The sequence below is a fragment of the Coenobita brevimanus genome, chromosome 64 (assembly GCF_032717465.1).
Source record: "Coenobita brevimanus isolate Jiangsu-jjx chromosome 64, ASM3271746v2, whole genome shotgun sequence".
In the NCBI taxonomy this organism is placed as follows: Eukaryota; Metazoa; Arthropoda; class Malacostraca; order Decapoda; family Coenobitidae; genus Coenobita; species Coenobita brevimanus.
The window spans coordinates 13735453-13758406 of record NC_137017.1 but is presented as its reverse complement, the minus strand read 5'-3'; the positions used below and the strand labels follow the sequence as shown (position 1 = coordinate 13758406).

The following is a 22954-nucleotide window of genomic DNA, read 5'->3' as shown; positions in this document are numbered from 1 at the left end:
GATGTTAATAGGAAACGTTGAGCCAAGAGACGAGCTTCATAGACAGGGAAGATACAACTTTGGCAAAGCAAATTTTACAGGATTGAGAAACTTTTTTGAAAATGCGGATTGGAGAAAATTCAGAGAAACAAGAGAGATACAGAGGAAGTGGGATATCTTTCTAGACCTCTATAATTTGGGAGTGGAAAAATTTGTACCAAGAGTAAGAGGGAAAGAAAACAGGAAAAAGGAGTGGTTTAATAGAAGGTGTATGATAGCCAAAAAAGAGAGAGATAAGGCGTGGAACAATTGGAGAAAGAGAGGTAACGACAGAACAAAGGAAGAATATAAAAGAACAAGAAAACGAATACACAAGAATACGTAGGGAAGAAGAAAGGAATTTTGAAAAAGGTATAATTGACAAATGCAAGGATGAACCCAAACTGTTTTATAGATTTGTTAATGGCAAACTGAAACAAAAGGAAGGAATCACCAAGCTGAAAGTAGATGGAGAGGTCTTTAAGGATGCGGCAATGCAAGCAGAAATAATGAACAAACGTTTCCAGTCAGTTTTCACTAAAGAAAAGGAGCTTGTGGAAGGGGAGGGAGTGATTAGAAATGTTCCGGTGATGAAAGATATAAAAGTGGAGGTGCAGGAAGTGTACAAATTACTGGAAACTCAAGATGTAAGGAAAGCCCCAGGACCTGATGGAATTTCTAATTGGGTACTGAAGGAATGCAGAGAACAACTGGCGGATAAAATTCACAGCTTAATTGTATGCTCACTGGAAGAGGGGAAAGTGCCAAAAGAATGGAAGAGGGCAAATGTGGTACCAATTTACAAGGGAGGAAACAGGGAAGAACCCCTGAATTATAGACCAGTGTCTCTAACCAGCATGGTCGCAAAATTGTGTGAGAGAATCCTGAAAGACAGATGGATAAAATATCTGGAAGAGATGAATATTTTGGCTGAATGTCAGTTTGGATTCAGAAGTGGAAGGTCATGTGTTTCAAACTTGTTGAGCTTTTACTCAAGAGCGATTGATGTGGTACAGGAGAGAGATGGTTGGGTGGATTGTGTGTACTTAGACTTAGAGAAGGCCTTTGACAAGGTACCTCATAAGAGACTAATGTGGAAACTAGAATATATAGGAGGACTAAAGGGGAAACTTCTGGAATGGATGAGAGACTTTTTGAGAGACAGACAAATGAGGACAGTAATAAAGGAAAAGATGTCTGGATGGAGGGAAGTAACAAGTGGAGTCCCTCAAGGCTCAGTGTTGGCGCCAGTAAATGTTCCTGATTTACGTAAATGATATGGTAGATGTAGTGAACAGTTATGCGAGTCTGTTTGCTGATGATGTAAAGATCTTGAGGAAGATAGAGGTTGAGGAGGATTGTAAAATACTGCAGGAGGATTTGGATAGGATACACAATTGGAGCCGGACGTGGGAAATGAAATTTAATGTAAAGAAATGTAAAATATTGGAAATGGGTAAAAGTACCAGGAGACCATCACTGAATTATTTTTTGGGTAATGAATTAATCACAAAAAGGAGAGAAGAGAAAGATTTGGGAGTGCTGGTCCAAGATAGTTTGTCACCAGAAAAGCACATTAACAAGATAGTTGGAGAGACTTATAAGCTCTTGACTCACATAAGAGTAGCATTTCATTATATGGATGAGGAAATGATGAAAAAATTGATAGTGGCCATGATCCGCCCCAGGTTAGAATATGCAGCGGTAGTGTGGTCCCCACACAAAAAGAAAGATATAAACAAGATTGAGAGAATACAAAGAACAGCAACCAAGATGGTCCCCAGTCTGACAGACCTGTCATACAGAGAGAGGCTGGAAAAACTGGATTTGCCTTCGTTAGAGGAAAGGAGAAAGAGGGGAGACATGATTGCGGTGTTCAGGACCATGGTGGGAGTAGATAAAATTGACAAAGAAGATCTGTTTGTATGGGATAAGAGAGCAACAAGAGGACATGGAATGAAATTGAAAAAGTCAAGCTGCTTGAAGGATATCAAGAAATATAGCTTTTCTTACAGAAGTATAGACTTATGGAATAGCCTGGACAAAGAGATCGTCCAGTCTAAAAACTTAAACGAGTTTAAAGTTAAATTCGACTTATTGAGAAACAGCGACGGAAACCCACGAGCATAGTACATTCCGTGTATATCACAATTAGGTATATTCTTAAATATTTAGAACGACTCAGACAAAGAAGTGGTGCATGAGAAAAACATTCATGTGTGTAAAGGTAGACTTGATAAATGTGGATATGGAGACAGGACAACACGAGCATTGCTCAATTCCTGTATACTACAAATAGGTAAATACAAATAGGTAAATACATTCCAGTCCCTTCCTACCTCTCAGCTCTTCCATTGTAAACGTAGCCCCTCCAGGCCTCGCACACAGGGACACACTGCACATCCACCTGATCGTTGTCATTTTTGTATGCTTAAACCTGCAAATTAATATCCTCTTCCTTTACTGCCTAGGTCCCACTACCATACAACATTACACTCCCAACACATGCTGCATACAAAGATCCCTTAGCATGGAGGGAGAGCCCTCTCGTTGTTAGGAGAGGCAACAGCTCCTTGAAGTTCTTCCAACTACTCCTCACTCTAGCCACAGACTAGCTCCAGCCCCACCTCCAGCATGTAACATGCCTCCCAAGAAACATAACTCTTCCACACACTTAAGAGACTCACCAGCATGTTCAATCCTTTCACGCCTGACAATCTCTATCTGCTGTCCCCGACACACCCGCACATGTGAAATCAGCATTATCTCGCTATCTACCTCCGATATCACTATATCTCTCTGCATCCACTTATCACGGACACTGCACAAGATGGAATTATTTCCCACGCCCTTGTGGCAAATCGCACGTGGCCACTCTCCCTTTTCTTAGACATTATTGCCACGAGCCCTAGATACCATCACTTTTGTTTTATCTGTACTTGCTCTTAAGCCCTTGTGTCCCACACCATCTCTCCACATCCTAGATCTTTCTTCTGCCTCCCTTTCGTTCTTTGCAATCAACACCAGATCATCAGCATACAACATCTCCCACTGGAGTCCATTTCAGAAGTCATGTGAGAGGGCATCACGTACCATGATAAACAACGAAGGGCTCAAAACTGACCTCTGGTGCACACCAACATTCACAGAAAACTCATCATTTGAATCTCCATTCATTCTTACCGTGGTGCAAGCACTCATATACATGGCCATAACTACCCTAACCAGCCACTCCTCGATCCCAAGTTTCCTCATTGCTCACTTCACCACCTCTTGAGGGACTCTGTCAAAGGCGTTCTCCAAATCAACAAAAACAAAATACAGTTTCCTTTTCTTTCCTGTGTATTTTTCTTGAATCTGTTGAACAGTGAATATGGCATCAGTGGTCTGTTTGCCTGGCATAAACCCAAACTCTGTCTCATCAGTATTTGCTCTTTCTCTAATCTTACCCTCTAGAATTCTCTCCATTACCTTAATTATCTGGTCTAAAAGTTTTATGGCTCTATAATTTCCTCTTTCTGGGGCATTGCCTTTCCCCTTGTATATGTTTACAGTTGCACTGTTCAGCCAATCTTCTCCTTGACTTTAAATAAATACTTTATATTCTCTCTCTCTCTCTCTCCTCTGTTCATTAAAAATATGTGTTTACAGTACTTCTAACTCGAGTGAGGAACAAAGAACCGCATGTGACTAGACAACACGGGAATCTGTCTACAGTTTTTATTTCTCTTATCATGCTGTTATTTTACTCATATTTATCTATTGTTAATAAAGTGAAGATAGAATAGCAAAACAGGAAGGCTTTTCCCCCCTCCCAAATCCCAGCCAAAGCTGTCAAAAGTGAGGACTACCATGCAGCTTAGAAAAATTGCCATGGAAATTTCATAGGAAAGATTGAATTAGAAAAACTATATTCTACAGCATCTCATCTGCAAAAGTGAAGTAACATTACCTGGTAAGAATATTGTGCTGCTACTACAGTCTTCATGACCTGAAAGAGGGGTAATCAGTTAATTACATTTTTCTATTGTTCAGCATTGAATGTGTTTAACTTGGGATTCAAAGCCAGAAATTTAGCCAATTGACATTTAAATGTTATTATTGTATTGTAGTCTCCCACATTCATTGGCAGTTTGTTTCATATGTTGACAATTCAGTTGAAGAAAAGGTTTTTGTTTCATTTGACTGGAACCATTTCCATGGAATTTTATAACCATTACCTCTGGTGCAAAATAACCAGTATAATGTGAATTACTGTACTTATCAATCGCCATATTGTCATGATGATGATGTATTGATGATAGCCATTACCCTCTTACGCACAAAATGATCCACAGGTATACGTGCCGAGCGATGAGAAGGGTGGGTGGTGAACTGAATGAACGTTAGCCAGTGATTGATTATGTGTGTGTGGATGATAGAATGAGAAGGTATGTAATGGATGCAAGAGCATACAGAGGTTGGGGGAGTGGACTTTCTGACCACTACATGGAGGGTGGAAAGGTTGCAAGAGGATGGAAAAAAAGGCAGAATATAAGAGAGAAGTGGAGGAGTGATTGGGTAACTATGTTCTGGAGCAGATTGGAGATGTGGAAGGTATGTGCAAGATATCCACAGAAGAAATCTGTGCAGCATGTGAGGTGGTGTGTTGGATGAAGAGAAGATGAAAGTGGTTGCAAGGAACAGCATGGTAGAATGAAGCAGTGAGAGAGGCTGTGGTGCAAAGGAAGAGAGCATATAGTGAGTGGATGAGAAAGAGAGGCATGGAGGAAGGTGAGAGATGGAAGAGAGAGTTATATGTAGAGAGGAAGAGAGAGGTGAAAAGATTAGAGAGAGAGAGTAGAGAGTGGATGACAGCTTTGGAAGGAAATTGAGTGTTAAGTGAAGGGAATGTAAGAAAATGTTCTGGAAAGAGGTATTGAGAGTTGGACAGGTTGATAAAGAAGTAAGTTGTGGAGTGAAAGATAAAAATGGTAGATTGCTAATGGAGAAGGGAGAAAAAGTGATCAGATGGAGAGAGCACTTTAAGGAATTGTTGAACATAGAAAATGAAAGTGATGTGAATATAAGTGGCTGGGAAGTGGCTGAGAGAAGGAGGGAGGTGAGAAGATAGGAAGAAATCAGTAGGATGAAAGTAGTGGAAGTGTTGAAGCAAGTCAAAATGGAAAGCCCAAGGAATTGCTGGAGTGTGTGGTGAAGTGCTGAAGCATGGGGGAGAGATAGTAGTAGAATGGATATGGAAGAAGCTCAGACTGGCCTTGGAGAAAGGTAGAGTCCCAGAGGATTGGAAGTCAGGTATAATTATTCCCCTGTACAAAGGAAAAGGAGAAAGAGAAGTGTGTGGTAATCATATGAGCATTTGTTTTCGTAGTGTATATGGTAGGATACTTATTGACAGAGTTAGGGAAATAACAGAGGAATTAGTTGGAGAAGAACAGAGAGGATTTAGGAAGGGAAGATGTGTACATCGTACATTCATTCTTAGGTCTTTAGTGGAAAAGTTTCTAGAGAAGGGAAAAAAGTTGTATGTGGCCTTCATGGATTTTGAGAAAGCATATGACAGGGTGGATAGACAAGTAATATGGAAAGTATTAAGAATATATGGAGTAAATAGGAAGTTGTTGAATGCTATGAAGAGTATGTATGAAGGGGCTAAGGCTGCAGTGCATGTGGACAGTGAATTGAGTGAATTTTTCTGTTTGAAGGTTGGCTTGAAACATTGATGTGTCATGTCCCCATGGTTGTTCAATCTGTATATGGATAGAGTTATAAAGGAGGTACAAGGTAGGGCAGTGGATGTTGGAATGACCCTAGTGAGAGATGGCAGTGTTTGGAAACTCCCTGTACTGTTGTTTGCAGATGATACTGTATTGTCAAGTGAAGACGAAGGGAAGCTGCAAGGCTTAGTGAATGAGTTTGGGAGAGTGTGTAACGAAATCTAAAGGTGAATGTAGGGAAGAGTATAGTTATGGTCTTCGAGAGAAATAAAGCCACTGAATGTACAGTGAGGCTGGATGAGGAGGAAATGGAAAATGTGAGTGCATTTTAGTATGCGGGTAATGTGGTGAGTAAGGATGGAGGTTTGAAGGGTGAAGTGTTTGAAAGAGTGCAACAAGGAAGAAAGGTTGCTGGTTCTGTGAAAGGAGTGATAAAGAACAGGGAAGTGAGCATGAAAGTAAAAAAGTCGCTGCATGACAGCATTGTGATTCCAACCCTAACATACAGTATGGAAGTGAAGCTTGGACCTTATTGAAAGGACACAAGTGTTGAGTGAGAGCAGTGGAAATGAGTTATTTGAGAGGAGCATGTAGAGTTACATGGAGAGACAGACTGACAAATAAGGAAGTGAAGGAGTGTTGTTGATGTGACAGATGGCATTAGGAGAAATACATTGAGGTGGTTTGACCATGTGGAGAGGATGGAGAGTGAGAGACTAATGAGGAGAGTGTATGCGAGTGAGGTGGAAGAGCGAGAGGGAGGGATGGTGTGGAGAGGTGTTTGAGTGAGGGTTGTGTGAGCTGGGAGCAGGGCAGTGAAATGGCAGGGGACAGGGCAACATGGAGGCGATTTGTTTGTGGCCACCTCTTATGGGATTGAGACATTTGGCAATAGATAGATAGAGAGAGAGATATATTCTTCTGTGTATTGTGGGACTCTATATCCCATGATGGTTCTCTTCATCTTGTATTACAACCATGCCTTCAACAGGTCACGCGCCAATAACACCAACAACCCAGGTACGTTGAGCCCAACCAAACAAGGGATCAGTGGTTCATCTTTTACATCTCCACAAGCCACAACCACCAACACCACCCAACAGAACACCTCAGTAGCCTCTACAGGAGTCACAAGCACATCAACCAATGTCCTGCCCACCACTACTCCGCCAACCAGCCCCGCCACCCACTCAAGGCCAGAGAAGAATCATGCTCTTGTTCCTCCAGTAACCAGCCAGGTATCAGCATAGTTTGAGTAATAGGTAATTGCTTATTTTTATATTGTTAACTCCTTGAATCTGGGTGAAGTCCTTCCTAATTATTCTTGCTAGTACAAGACAGTTTTATTCAACATATGTGTGGCTCTTTTACCCTATGGAATTTCTTAAAGCAGTGTCTTAATCCTTTATTTCAAGAAGTCTGTCTTGAGATAAATGAAATAGTGAGGGGATAGCAAGAATGTAGTGAAAATGCTGACTCCAGGCTGAGTGGGCTATTATTTTTTTTTATTTTTTATTATTATTTATTTTTTTATTTTTATTTATTATTATTATTTTTTTTTCATTCAGTGAGAGAGGTAAAAAGATTAGTAAGAAGAGAGTGGATGAGGAATTTGGAAGGAATTTCAGTGTAAAGTGGAGAGACTGTAAGAAAATGTTCTGGAAAGAGGTGAAGAGAGTAAGACAGCGTGGAAGTGAGGTTAGCAGGGTACAAAAATGGTAGATTACTAGTGGAGAAGGCAGAAAAAGCGAGCAGATGGAGAGAACACTTTAAGGAATTGTTGAACATGCACGATGGAAGTAATGCGAGTATAAGTGGCTGGGGAATGGCTGGGAGAAGGAGGGAGGTGAGAAGGCAGGAAGAAATCAGTAGGATAGAAGTTGTGGAAGCAATGAAGAAAGTTAAATTGGGGAAAGCCCCAGGAATTGATGGAGTGTGTGATGAAATGCTGAAGCATGGGGGAGAGATAGTAGTAGAATGGATGTGGAAGATGTGCAGATTGGCCTGGGAGGAAGGTAGAGTCCCGGAGGATTGGAAGTCACGTATAATTATTCCCTTGTACAAAGGAAAAGGGGAAAAAGAAGTGTGTGGTAATCATAGGGGCATTTGTCTTCTTAGCACAATAGGAAAAGTGTATGGTAGTATACTTATTGACAGAGTTAGAGAAAGAACAGAGAAATTAGTTGGAGAAGAACAGGGAGGCTTTAGGAAGGGAAGAGGTTGTGTAGATCAGATATTCATTCTTAGATCTTTAGTGGAAAAGTTTCTAGAGAAGGGAAAGAAGTTGTATGCAGCTTTCATGGATTTGGAGAAAGTATATGACAGGGTGGATAGACAAGGATTGTGGAAAGTATTAAGAATATATGGAGTAGATGGGAAGTTGTTGAATGCTGTGAAGAGTATGTATGATTGTGCTAAGGCTGCAGTGCGTGTGGATGGTGAACTAAGTGAATTTTTCTCTTTGAAAGTTGGGTTGAAACAGGGATGTGTCATGTCTCCATGGTTGTTCAATCTGTTCATGGATGGGGTAATAAAAGAGGTACCAGGTAGGGTAGTGGATGTTGGAGTGGCCCTGGTGAGAGAGGATAGTGCTTGGAAACTCCCTGTACTGTTGTTTGCAGATGATACTGTGTTGTTGAGTGAAGACGAAGGGGAGCTGCAAGGCTCGGTGGATGACTTTGGGAGAGTGTGTAAGAAATGGAATCTAAAGGTGAATGTAGGGAAGAGTAAAATGATGGTCTTTGAGAGAAGTGAAGTCAGTGAATGTACAGCGAGGTTGGATGGTGAGGAACTGGAAAATGTGAGTACGTTTAAGTACTTGGGTAGTGTGATGAGTAAGGATGGAGGTTTGGAGGATGAAGTGTTTGAAAGGGTACAGCAGGGAAGAAAGGTTGCTGGTTCTTTGAAAGCAGTGATAAGAAACAGAGAAGTGAGCATGGAAGTGAAAAAGTTACTACATGACAGTATTGTGATACCAACTCTAACATATGGAAGTGAAGCTTGGACGTTGTTGGAAAGACACAAGTCAAGAGTGAGAGCAGTGGAAATGAGTTATTTAAGAGGAGCCTGTGGAGTCACGTGGAGAGACAGGCTGACGAATGAGGATATAAAGGAGCGTTGTGGTGTGGGTGTGATAGGAAGCTTTATGAGCAACACACTGAGGTGGTTTGGCCATGTGGAGAGGATGGAGAGTGAAAGACTGACGAAGAGAGTGTATGTGAGTGAGGTGGAGGGGGGAAGAGGGAGGGGGAGGCCGAGGATGAGATGGAGGGATGGGGTGGAGAGGTATATGAGAGAGGGGGGTGTGAGTTGGGAGCAGGGCAGTGAAATGGCGGGGGACAGGGCGACGTGGAGGCGATTTGTTTGTGGCCACCCCAAACGGGATTGAGGCGTCTGGCAATAGATAGATAGATAGTCATTCAGTGCTACCTCTTTTCTTATCGAGATATTTATGCACTTTAATTTTTTTACATAATGCAAAGTATTTTATGTGTTTAGGGATCTTTCACTTTAGGTAAACTCATTACTGTTCTGTATTGTAATTTCATTTCATTTGAGGAATAATCTGTTGAACTGTATGTTGAATTCCAACAACTATAGAGATACTGCTTCTCGTTAGTTATTGAAACCAATATAGTCGCCTCTGATCATTTATGAAGAATAAGTTCTAAGATCCCTTGCAAGTAGCTGATGTTCACAAATGTGTAATGTTTGTAAAAAGAGTAATATCATTCCCAAAGATGGGTCAGATGGTCCAGCATTCCTCAGTCCTTAGGCATCTATAAGCAGCCACTCATCAGTCATTTCATCATTTTATCAGTTGTTTTTAACTTAATCGCACCCCAGCTAATTATCAAGAAACCAGCCAACTAAGGCTTGTTTAAGTTATTGTTATTAAATAAAAAGTGAGAGTGAGATGCGTAGATCGAATCAGTGTTGCTACAAAGGTATGCGAGCCATCACTGAGCCCTGACCTTTTTAGCATTATCATAAGAAGGTGAACTTGTTGAACGAAAGGCAATGATAGACTACGTGTGTGTGGATGAGCGAATGAGAAGACAAGTGTTGGATGCAAGGGTGTGGAGAGGGTGGGGGAATGGAGTCTCGGACCATCATTTAGTGATGGCCAAGGTAGAGCTGCAAAGAAAGTGGTTGAGGAGACGAAGGGGAAGACAGGAGGAAGCAGCTCCTGTGAGAAGAGTGGAGAAATTGCAAGATAGTGAGAAAATGACAGAGTATAAGAGCATAGTGGAAGAAAGATTGGGAAGGTATGAGCTAGAGCAGATGGAAGGGGTGGAAGACGTATGTAAGATATTCACGGAAGAGATAAGTGCAGCGTGTGAGGCGGTTTGTGGAGTGAGGAGGAGATGCAAGGGTGTGCAAGGGACAGCATGGTGGAATGATAAGGTGAAACGAGCTGTGGAACAAAAGAAGAAGGCATATGGTGAATGGTTGGCGAGTAGAGGTAGGGGAGAAGATGAGAGAGAGAAGAGAGAGGTATATGTGAGCAGGAGAAGGGAGGTGAAGAGACTGGTGAAGGAGAGTAAGAAGGTGGATGAAGAGTTTGGGAGGAATCTGAGTGTGAAATGGAGGGAGAGTAAGAAATTGTTTTGGAAGGAGGTAAAGAAAGTAAGGCAGTGTGAAAGGGGAAATAGTAGGGGAGTGAAAGATAGGAATAATAGATTGTTGGTGGAGGAGAGAGAGAAATTGAGGAGATGGAAGGAGCACTTTGAGGATTTGTTGAATGTAGAGAGTGAGAGCAGTGTGAGTATAAGTGGTTGGGGAATGGCTGGGAGAAGAAGAGATGAGAGGAGGGAGGAAGAGATCAGTAGGTCGGAAGTAGTGGAAGCAATGAAGAAGATTAAGCAGGGAAAGGCCCCAGGAATTGATGGAGTGTGTGGTGAAATGCTTAGGTATGGGGGTGAGATTGTTGTGGAGTGGATATGGAAGTTGTGTAGATTGGCTTGGGAAGAGGGAAGGGTTCCAGAGGACTGGAAATCAGGTATAATTGTTCCTTTGTACAAAGGAAAAGGGGAGAGAGAAGTATGTGGTAACCATAGGGGTATTTCCCTTCTTAGTGTGACTGGTAAAATATATGGTAGAATACTTATTGATTGGGTTAGGCATATGACAGAGGAGCTAGTTGGAGAAGAACAAGGGGGATTTAGGAAGGGAAAAGGGTGTGTAGATCAGATATTTGTTCTAAGATGTTTAGTGGAGAAGTATCTAGAGAAGGGAAGGAAAGTGTATTCTGCCTTCATGGACTTGGAGAAAGCTTATGACAGAATAGATAGGCAAGGTATGTGGAAGGTATTAAGAATATATGGAGTGGAGGGGAAATTGTTGAGTGCTGTGAAGAGTATGTACGAGGGAGCTAGGGCTACGGTGCGAGTGGATGGTGAGCTGAGTGAGTTCTTTGATCTCAGTGTGGGACTGAAACAGGGGTGTGTGATGTCTCCATGGCTGTTTAATATATATATGGATGGGGTTGTAAAGGAGGTGCAAGGTAGGGCAGTGGATGTGGGGCTGGCCCTAATGAATGAGGGTGAGATTTGGAAGCTTCCGGTGTTGCTGTTTGCTGATGATACAGTATTGTTGAGTGAAGATGAATGGGAGTTGCAAGGTTTGGTGAATGAATTTGGGACAGTGTGTAGGAGGAGGAAGCTGAAAGTTAATGTAAACAAAAGTAAAGTTATGGTGTTTGAGAGGAATGAAGTCACAGAGTGTGCAGTGTGGTTGGATGGTGAGGATATGGAGAATGTGAGTGCATTCAAGTACTTGGGTAGTGTGATGAGTAAGGATGGAACTTTGGGGGATGAAGTACGTGAAAGGGTACAGCAGGGAAGAAAGGTTGTTGGTACACTGAAAGCAGTGATGAGAAATAGGGAGGTGAGTATGGAAGTTAAGAAGTCACTGCATGATGGTATTGTGATCCCTACCCTGACGTATGGAAGCGAGGCGTGGACCTTGCAAGAGGGGAACAAGTCAAGAGTGAGAGCAGTGGAAATGAGTTACTTGAGAGGAGCATGTGGAGTGACGTGGAGGGACAGGTTGACGAATGAAGAAGTGAAGGAACGTTGTGGGGTAGATGTGGATGTGGTTGAAAAGATTAGGAGAAATACACTGAGGTGGTTTGGACATGTGGAGAGAATGGAGAATGAAAGACTGACTAAGAGGGTGTATGTAGGTGAGGTGGAGGGAGGGAGAGGGAGGGGTAGACTGAGGATGAGGTGGAGGGATGGAGTTGAGAGGTATATGAGGAAGGGGGGGGTGAGTTGGGGGGAGGGGAGTCAAATGGTGGGTGACAGAGTGACTTGGAGGCGTTTTGTCTGCGGCCACCCTTTGCGGGATTAGGGTGTCGGGCTATAGATAGATAGATAAGTACATCATAAAAAACAGAAAACTAAGCATTTTGTGGGTTAGATATGCACACACATGGAGCATGGAGTGATTGCACCATGCCAAGTGCTTTGGTAGATTGTAAACAAAGTCAGCTGATTGCCTGCTGGTGAATTCAAGGCAGCAGTGAAAGATTTGTGTATTCAAGTATTTCCTCTTTAAACTATTTAATACAAAATGATTTTCCCTCACAGCTTTCTGGCGAATGTTGAATATGAATAATTAGTAAATTGAGTGAATTGTTTTTGCGTTGTGTTACAAAACTTGCGGCTATGTAACACAAAGGAGACAGCCTGACAAAAAGAGTTTATTCAATTTACTAATTACTAGCCCTGGGCTCCTACGCTCCTCATGGGGCAATGTAGGATTGGATGATGAGTGAAAAAAAAAACTAATTACTCATATTCAGCAACCACCAATAAAGTGGGAAGGAAAATAATTATTTAACTTGGAAAAAAACAAATGTACAAATCATTCACCGCTGCATTGCGTTCACTGGCAGGCAATCATCTGACTTTGTTTACAATCTACCAATGCACTTGGCATGGTGCAGTGATTCCATGCTCCATGTATGTGCATATCTAATCCACAAAATGCTTAACTTACTGTTGATTTATGATGTACCAGTATTTATGATTATGCTGAAAAGTTCAAGACTCAGTGATGGCTTGCATACCTCTGCAGTCCCGTCCCCCCCCCCCAGGGCTGACCAATTCACAGGGAATCTGGGGAGACTGGTGTCCGTGTTGTGAAAGTTCAGGGCCAGCTGTACTCAGAATCAGTTTACATATGCATATGACTGAATAGGGAGACTGCCAGAGATTGAACAGCATGGAGAGCCGCCATGGGGTGACCAATGCCGACACATGCAAACATGTTGGAGCCATAGACAATATGGATGCTACTTATCCCTGTTATTTGTGGTATGTGACAATTTTCTTGGTCTGTATACTGTGAATATTTTAATTATCAATTTAACATTCACTAGAATCATAATGTTGTGTGCTGTCAGTGATCATGAAGTTTTAGTAATATTTGGTATGTCTTCAATTTTGGGCTTCATCTCTTGTGTGCTAACTTAGTAGCAAGTTTCTCCCTGTAAAATATTTATGTATCGTGTCTGAATTTTGCAGCAAATTTCCCCATGGAAAATATTAGTTATGTATCTTGTCTCATGTTTTAAGGATCTGAAATTCTATAAATGTGAAGATAATGTACAGTGAATCTTCCTAGTTCTTACTGAAGATTTACTAGTGCAGTCAATACAGTAACTCCTCTCTCATTACAGTGGATATTGTAGTACAGTAGTATATAATAAATTATGGAAGTAAATTTGTTTTGGTACATTTTCTAACATGGGCTGCTGTTTTTCTTCTGTATATGTTTCTGGATTAAAATTGTTTGGCTGTAAAATTTTCATTTTTTTTTTTTTTTTTTTTTTTTTTTTTAATGATATTGTATTTTATGATAGTTTGTGTTTCACTAGATCCTTGACTTTAGTTAGTTAGGCATGACTTACATCATTCAGGAAATGTTAAGGATCCAGATTGCCTTACTGTACTGATATATCTTTAATCTAATGAACATCTCAGTCATTAAAGAAAGGTAAGGCTTGTTATGCTGTGCTGAGATCAGATACTTTATATTTTTTTATGGATTGTTCCCAAGTGCAACAAACAAACATCATTTATTCAGTCACAGAATTATACCTTTTTATTTACTTCATCACCATCATGACCTCTTTTCACACCCAACGATGAGGTGAGGAAATATCTTAATGCCAGCAGCACATGGTGTTCCCCTGATCACGTACTCAAGTGCTAACTAGATCCTGCATTGCTTAACTTCACTGGTCAGACAAGAAATGGTGCACTCTGCATGGTACAGTCGTCAGCACGAATTCGCTGCAGGCCTGCTCGTGTGATGTGGCTGTTTTGTCTGGCAACAGTGTATAGGAACTAGTTGCCACACAGGGTTTTATACGCTTTAAAGACGTGTTTGTAAGAATTAGTGCTATATATCGCCCAGAATGCAATAATCTTTATATGTGATTGGCATAAAAATGAGCAAAAGACGACAGAAGAATGTTGTAGAGTGATAAAACTTCTGCTCTCCCTCGTGCCCACCCCATGTCCCTCGCCACCCTACCTCTCAACCAACTCACCCCCATGCTCCTTCATTTCCACTCTTCTCTCTCCGCACCCTGGCTACCTTAACCACGGCGCAGATCATTGTAATGAACTGCACTCTTCTCCATTTCTTGTCTCTTCCTGCAACCTTTTAGCTCCTTACATTCGAGAGTATCTGGCCATGCCTCAGTCTTTTTCACCCACTCTTTACTCCAAACATGATGCAGTAGTTCTAAACATGATGGGTTCTGCTCCTGCTTCATGAATCAGTGAACAGTATGAGGAGGATGGGAACATTTTCCTTGGAACGAGAAAGAGAGAGAGAGAGAGAGAGAAAGTAGGAGGAATGGGCACAAATGTTTGTTTAATTTCGCCTACTGAAATGATAGCCACCAACAGCCAGGCTCACTAAACACACACACACACACACACACACACACACAGTAAGGAATGCATCACAAGAATGAGACCTCAAATGTTTCTGTATCTAATGGCTCTTGGTAGTGACAAGGGGTGGAGAAAAGAATGACAACTGGAATAGAAAGGGTGGGAATCAGACGGGGAGGGTGAGAATGGGATAAGAACAGGAAGGACTATTGATAATTAGCCTTGGATACATTTTATTAAAGCATTTCGAGCAGTTGAGAACAGGACAATATTGGTGGAGTAAACAGTCAAGAGAGAATTGTGATGCACCAGTCGGGTTTGTGCCGTGGATAAATGAATGAAGGTAGAGTGAGTGGGGAGAGGAGAAAGTGGAGAGGCATAAACGTGAGTGGGGAGTAGGATGGGGAAGGAGGGGTGGGGGGACATCAGGAGGAGCAAGAAGGAGAGAGGGGAAAGGAGTTTAGACACGGTTCTGAGGAATGTCAGAGTATTACGCTCGCACGTCGTTTCATTACATTTTGTCAGCTTTTGCACTTTTTTTTTGTACTAATTAAATACGGTATACATAATATTGTACTCTAGCCAGCCTCTAGTACCACTTTTAAAAAACACGTCGTTAAAGTGTATAAAAGTCTACGTGGCACTAGTCCTCTTACACTGTTGCCAGACAAAAGGACTCACATCACACGAGCAGACTTGCAGCGAATTTATGCTGACGACTGTACATTGGCACCAGCTTCAGTGTTAAGTCTTTGGTTCAGAGGAATATGCAGGTATGAGGGAAGTTATGTTTATAGTAGATTTTCCTTTGATCTGTTCTCTACAGACAGTCCTCCTTATAAGGTGGAGGCATGTTCCAAAGTTTAACTACTTTTTCTCTTCATCATCATCATCATCATCATCATCCTTTTCATTGCTTTGCACTGTCTTGGGAACTTAGCAGCCAGGGATGGCTATGACAGAACAACTTGCAGGTTACTTTATCCTTACAATACTCTCACTTTCTCAAAGTTTTTCTCCTATTCCTTCCTTCCTCTTCTCTTGATATTGGAGATCACTGATGTAAATTGGGTGGAACTGTGAAACCAACATTATAAGAAACTTTAACTGGTAATTTTTCTGAAAATTCATCAGGGAGTTAACAGCAGAGCATCCTATGAGACTGTAGTGTTGTTGGTGGTGGAGAGGGATGCTTCCATTTGGTGATGCTGATATGACTGGACAGAGGATTTGCCTGGCTATGCAAACATCCCTCACTCCCACCTTATCCCCTGAAAGGAGGATGGTGGACTGCAGGAGGTTGGCAGCTTCAATCTGCATTCCACTGGGTAAATGTTTTAGATGAGTCTGAGGTTACAAATACATTTAGTAGTAGTAGTACTACTTAATAGTAGTAGTAGTAATAGTTCTCCTCTCCTCCAGGAGTAGGGCAATTTCAATCTGCATTCCACTGGGTAAATGTTTCAGATGAGTTTGAGTATACAGATACATGTAGTAATAGTAGTAGTAGTAAACTCCTCCTCGGAAATTTTTCATGTATTGTGAAACTCATCACCAACCATCATAATACAGTTCACCATTTGGAGTTGTACTGAGAAGGTTAACACTATCCTTCGTAGTATAGTTTGTTGTCCCAAACATGACAACAGCTGTGGTTACCAGCCATATGATATACTATTTTTATTCATGCCATCGTTTGTAAGCATTATTACAGTGCTAAAAATTCTTAATCTGTTAGAGCTGCTGGTCACTGCTACTCTCAACCCATAATAGTTTTGTAATCCATACCCCTCCTGAGAGACAGGGCTGAGATATAAGTAGATCTTTTGCCCTGAGGCATGGGAGTGCAGACTTCAAGAGGATGAATGACAGTCAAACTTGCCCTCTTATTGCTTGCTAAGACAATGTTTTCACAAGCCATCGCAAGTGATTTTTGCTCCTGTGCGGCTCTTGTAAGGACTGCCCTCCCCCCCCCATCTCTCTTTCTCTCTCTCTCTCTCATTCTCTTGAATCCAGCAGTGGATGTGGAAGTGGAATGAAATATCTGTGTAAATGTGGGCCCATCAGCAAATTTTTGTTAAGGTTAAAGGTGATGATGTAAGGGGAATCCTTGCATGCTGATCCTGTGTATAAAAATAAATGCAATGTTTCTTGCAGTGTCAAAAACTACATGAACTGAACCACATGCTTTTCAAACTGGCAATGGTCTGATTGTTGGAAAATCAAAGCAAATGAAGCGTAACATGAGTTATCAGGGATTTGTGGTAGGTGGGGGCACTTACCATCCACTCACTCGATGTAGTGCTGCTCTTGGGTGTCTGCCATATCCTTTCCTCCATCCATCTTTCCTTCCATCCTCTTCTGTCATTCTTTCCTTAATTCTTTTCTCGTTCTTCTGCCTACAGGTGACACTACACTCCCTCTTTGTCTTTCTTTCCTTCATTCTTTCTTCTTCTGCCTGTGGGTGACTCTACCCTGAGTGACAAGCCTAATGGTTTCCTTTACACCAGGAAACCATTTACTATGCTGGGTGGTAACCATATAACCAAATTTTGATGCCTGGTGTTTTTTTAATGGGTAATTACAGTGCTCCAGTCGGATTGAGCTGGTGATGGTTCATATCCAAGGGATTTATTGCTCACATAATGCCACTCAGGGATGAGTGAGGCTGGTCACTCTCATCTTAAATGTCAGGACCAACTTGCCTAGCCCCTGGCTTCTGTGCTTCTCATGGGGCAATGTAGGATTGGATGATGGATGGATGTCCCCTATTCAGTATCATCAAAAGAGCTAGTCATCAGTTTTCATTTTGTCAGTAATGCCTGTACTAATCGTGAAGAAATACTACAACAAGGATATGAATCCATCCATCCATCATCCAATCCTGTGTTGCCCCATGAGGAGCGTAGGAGCCCAGGGCTAGGCCAGTTGGTCTTGGCATTTAAGAAAAGAGTGACCAACCTCACTCATCGCTGAGTGGCCTTACATGAGCAGTAAACCTCAACTACTCCATGGATATAAACCTTCACTGGCTCAATCCGATTGGAGTGCCGTAATTACCCACTAAACCACCAGGCGCCATTTACTACACCCAGTGTAGTAAATGGTTTCCTGGTGTAAAGGAAACCATTTGGCTTGTCACTCAGTGTAGAGTTACCCACAGGCAGAAGGAAGAGGAATGAATGAAGGAAAGAAAGACAGAGGAGGGAGTGTAAAGTCACCCATAGGCAGAAGGATGAGGAAAGAATGAAGGAAAGAAAGACAGATGAGGATGGAAGGAAAGAAGGATGGAAGAGAGGAAAGTGCAGACATCCGAGAGCAACACTACATCGAGTTAGTGGATGGTGAGAGCTCCCACCTAATCTACAAATACTGTAGGTAAGATTATGGGTCAAATTAGTGTAAAATGGGTGTAGTTTTCATTTAAATGACTAGAATGTGATATTGAAGTCATTGTTCAGCCATATCACCGTATCACCTGGGATAAATAACTTTCACCTTTATCGATCTGGATACAGTAAATGTCTACAGTACTGCTACTACTGGTATAGATTTACATTTTGATGGTGGAACCGATACTGTTATCTCACTTGGGAATGCTGATTTGCATGATATTGCACCCATCATTAAAGTACACTAAAAGAGGAGTAGCAGAAATATGATGTAGGTATTTTTGTCTTACCAGTAACTTATCCGTGTTGCAAAGGAACACTAGTATTTTTTAGTGTACCATTAGTCATCGTTCATTGTTACCCCCTCCCCCTCCCCTTCTTTTTGCATTTAAGTGGATAGAAATCATGGACAATTTTCCTATTAACCAGAGGCCATCACACGATGGGATCTCACCACCTGCGTAGTCGGAAAGTTTTTCCTCGGCACAATCTTGCACCTCCAATTCTGATTTGATGCAAATTCAGAATGCAAACACACAAACAAAGCCAGCCAGCCAACCTCACAAATGACAACATCACCATTTCGCTTGCTTCACAGCATGGATGGTAAGCAAGCTGAGTGGTAATGTTTTCAGTTGTGAGGTTGGCTGGCTGGCTTTGTGTGTGGGTAAGCAAGGTATCTCATAAACAGCTAGAGCTATCAACATGAAACTCTCTGGGTATCAAGGTATGGCAAAAATCTTTGACGAGGTCGAAAATGGGCACTTGGGGTCAAGGTCATCAAAGGTCAACCAGTTGACCTTTGGCATCCATTTTGGTGACCTTGACCTTGGCCCCGACCCCGAGTGGCCATTTTCGAACTTGCCTAAGAATTTGGCCATATCTTGATACTCTGAAAGTTTCATGTTGATAGCTCAAGCTGTTCATGAGATATCTTGTTTACCCACACACAAGCAAAGCCAGCCAGCCAACCTCACAACTGAAAACATCACCACTCTTCTCATTTTGCAATGCAGGTGGTGAAAACCAATTGTTACTGTTTAACCCATTTTATCTTATGTCTTTTTTAATCATTGCTGCTGGCAGATAATTTGATTCAGCTTTGCAGAGACATTTCAAGCTGGAAGGGTTAGAAATGGGCATGTTGAGGTCACTCCTGTTGTCCTCAAGAACTGTGCTTCTGTGCTTACACCTTGCCTGGGTAAACTCTTTTTCCTTTGTCATCTTATACCTTTCCTTCTTGCTGGAAGTTTGCTCTCATTCAGCCTGTCCTTGCTGGAAGTTTGCTCTCATTCAGCCTGTCCCAAAGAAGGGTGACCATTCTCAACCCTCTAACTATCGCCAAGTAGCTGTAACATCCTGTATTGCAAAAGTTCTTGAGTCTGTTCTTAATAAAAAAAATTAATAGCATCTTTCCTATCACAGCCTTCATACCGATCATCAGTATGGGTTTCGACAGGGAGGCTCCATGGGCGATCTTCTCACCAACCTTTCAGACTCCTGGTCATCCTCCTTCCAGGATTTCGGTGAAAGCTTTGCCATTGCACTTGCATTTCAAAGGCTTTCGATCTAGTCTGGCGTAAATCTTTAATTTCCAAACTTCCCTCTTACGATTTCTATCCTATTTGTGCCGTCATCTCTATAGCTTCCTTTCTGGTTGTTCTGCAGCTGCTGCTGTAGACAGTCACCGTTCTTCCTGAGCTATCAATAGTGGTGTTCCTTAGTGTAATGCTAGGTGTTTTAGGGTCAGCTTCCCGTCCCTGTAACGCCTAGTGTGTAGCTGGGTTCTCTTTCTAGACCGGAGCTTAGACAAATAGGAGAGAGGCAGGACACAAAAACTCAAGGCAACAACCTTATATGTGTATTGCTAAATTCTACAGTGGCACGAGTAGATGTCACGAATACGGATACACTAGACAATTATAATTCTTAGGCCTAGATAAAATGCAGTATAATCCCCCCGGAGGCGCCCAGACACTCCCACAAGGAGCCCAGAGAGGAGCAACGACAGTGCGGCGGGATTCAGAACGACAACGGCATAAGTCCGCCCGGGCCGTGCGCCTCTATGACCCGGAACTTGCCTGCCACCACCATAGCAGGAATACTAGACTACCTTCTGGGCGAGCCTTCCCCAACCAGCTTCGGGGTGGAGCTGTTTCTCCAGCTCCTGCCAGCACCCCTGAGATGGCCTGTAGCCGCTCATCCCTCACTAAGGAGACGGCCTGTAGCCGCTCTGTGGGTAATAAGGAGACGCCCTGTAGCTGCTCCCGTCTTCATCAGGAGACAGCCTGTAGCCGCTCTAAAGGTGTCCTTCCCAAGATGGCCTGTAGCCGCTCAACCCTCCTGAATGAGACGGCCTGTAGCTGCTCCCACCTTCATCAGGAGACAGCCTGTAGCCGCTCTGAAGGTGTCTTTCTTGAGATGGTCTGTAGCCACTCACCACACGATAAGGAGACAGCCTGTAGCTGCTTTGAGGGTAATAAGGCGGCGGCCTGTAGCCGCTCTCGCCTTCGTCAGGAGACGGCCTGTAGCTGCTCCGAAGGTGTCTTCCCTGAGACGGCCTGTAGCTGCTCCGAAGGTGTCTTCCCTGAGACGGCCTGTAGCCGCTCATCCCTCCTGAAGGAGACAGCCTGTAGCGCTCACCCCTCCTGAAGGAGACAGCCTGTAGCTGCTCCTGCCTTCATCAGGAGACGGCCTGTAGCCCCTCAACCCTCCTGAAGGCGACGGCCTGTAGCCGCTCTGAGGAGAACCAGGAGATGGCCTGTAGCTGCTCCCACCTTCGTCAGGAGATATCCTGTAGCTGCTCTGAAGGTGCCTTTGGGTCTGCTGGTAGCTGCTCACTCCCCCAGGATACGGCCAATAGCCAGGCCTTGGCGACAGCCGGTAGCCGCGCCCCCAGAAGGCCACGGCCAGTAGCCGGGCCCTACGGCAGGAGACGGCCTGTAGCCACTCCTCCATCGAAGCTGACGCCTGTTCCCTGACCCATGACCCAAAAGGAGTCTCAGGCCTAGCGGAGTACTGTAGAGGCCCCTTGGTCTCCTCCGGCCTCTGCTCCCTACAACCAGATCTGGAGGAGACCCACCTGACGGACCCCGACTCAGACCGGTGCTGCAGCCCCTTTCTGATGGCGCCACCAAGCCCTGGGAACCGCAGCCCTCGGCAACCCCAGACCACCCCCAGGACTCCCGGGTAGGAACTTCCCACACCTTGACGTCGGAGATCTTCGTCCTCCAACAGGAGCCTGAACAAAAGGTTCAGGGAGTTATTCGGCCCCAGCCCTGAGGGCCATACTCCCATCCCCAGCCCCAAGAGTGCGGGACCCTTCACCACCCACGGCCCTGGACGAGAATGGATGCCTCTGCATGTGATCCCGTGGCCTCTGGATATAGAGGCCCCCGGCGGAACCCAGCCCCGACAGTAGCGGAGCTGTGACACCCCCACCGCCCTGTACCTGACTGCCAAGACGCCCTCACCCGAAAGAAGTGACAGTGATAGTACAATGTCTGTGACTTAGTAATATAGAGGCAGAACAGTGAACTAACCCTCTAATGGAAGTCAGTGATCATACCAAAGTGGTGGAGTGAGTAACAGTGACAGTGTAACCACAAATATGGCCACCCAATGAGAGTCGAGTCTATCAGAGTGAATACGCTACCACCAGAAAATACCTACTGATACTAAGACCATATTCAGACCCCAGTGTCAAAGAAACACTTACCAGCAAGAAATAACATTAGCAACTCCACAAATATAGAAAACCCGGACTTCCCATCATTAATAACACTCTGTCTCAAGTGCTATTCACTGTGATCCAAGCAGTATCCTGCGCGTTACCGATAACCCATATCTAGATGTAAGAGTTGTAATTGTCCAGTGTATCTGTATCAGTGACATCTACTCGTTCCCCTGTCCAACTTAGTAATACACGTGTAAGGTTGTTGCCTTGAGTTTTTGTGTCCTATCTCTCTACCATTTGTCTAAGCTCCAGTCTAGAAAGAGAGCTCCGCTACACACTAGCGGTTCACAGGACGGGAAGCCGGAACACCTAGCATTACATTGGTGGACAGCGGTGGTTCTTGACCCGGGCATACGAGAGAGGTAATCAGAAAATACTGGAAAAATGGCAACCAAACCGCATGTGCAATTACCTAAGTTCGACCCCGAACAGTATGATGTAAACACATACCTGGCAATTATTAAACCATTGCTAGATATCGGTTTCGAGGATGACAAGCAGAAAATTGCTGTCACACTCCCACTGCTGTGCATAGCGGCAGCTAATATAGCACCCAGGATCGTCCTGGGGGTCACCTGGCAGAATGTCACGAAACTCGTGATTCAAGCCATCATCCCATCACTAGGTAAAGTGGTGGCACTATGTCAACTGGATAGCTTATCTTTTGATAGCAACTTAGACGATACTTTAATCCAGGCGAAACACCTGGTCACTGCTGCCTACCCAGAGGTAGATGATGAAACCCGGGAGCAACACACCTTTAATACTCTTCTGAGAGTGCTCCCTAGCATAGTTCAACTGATATGATGCCTCCTGACCTCCCGCCCTGCACCCCAACAAATCAACGTGGTAAGGAAGTTTCCCACAAAGATTCCAGCTCCTCCAGTCAAGCCACGTCTGCCTATGCCCCATACCAGCCCCAACCCAGCACCCAGCCTGCCTAGGGCACACTCCACCCACTGGCGCCCCAGCCACAGGGAGAACCCCAACCTCATCTTAGTGAATCCCTGGGAATTCTCCGCGTGCAGCTCCAGGTGCCCACTGCACAATACCAGAGATCAATTAAAAGCTGCATGACGGAAAACTACCACCCCAGACCAACGCAAAGTTTTCTCTCTAGAGGATGAGGTAACAGAGGGTGAACCCGCATCTGTGGAGGAGATTGACCCCGGGGAA

At 43.5% G+C, this 22954-nt stretch overlaps 1 protein-coding gene across 1 annotated transcript in view; it reads left to right on the top strand.

Moving 5' to 3' along the window:
* Window positions 1-7206, top strand: part of GTPBP1 (GTP-binding protein 1) — a 463031-nt gene extending 455825 nt beyond the window's left edge. The window contains exon 13 of the mRNA XM_080276296.1: window positions 6727-7206. Within this exon, the coding sequence (XP_080132422.1) occupies window positions 6727-6985 (259 nt within the window). The 3' untranslated portion in view covers window positions 6986-7206. The remainder of the gene's footprint in view (window positions 1-6726) is intronic.
* The last annotated feature ends 15748 nt before the right edge of the window (window positions 7207-22954 follow it).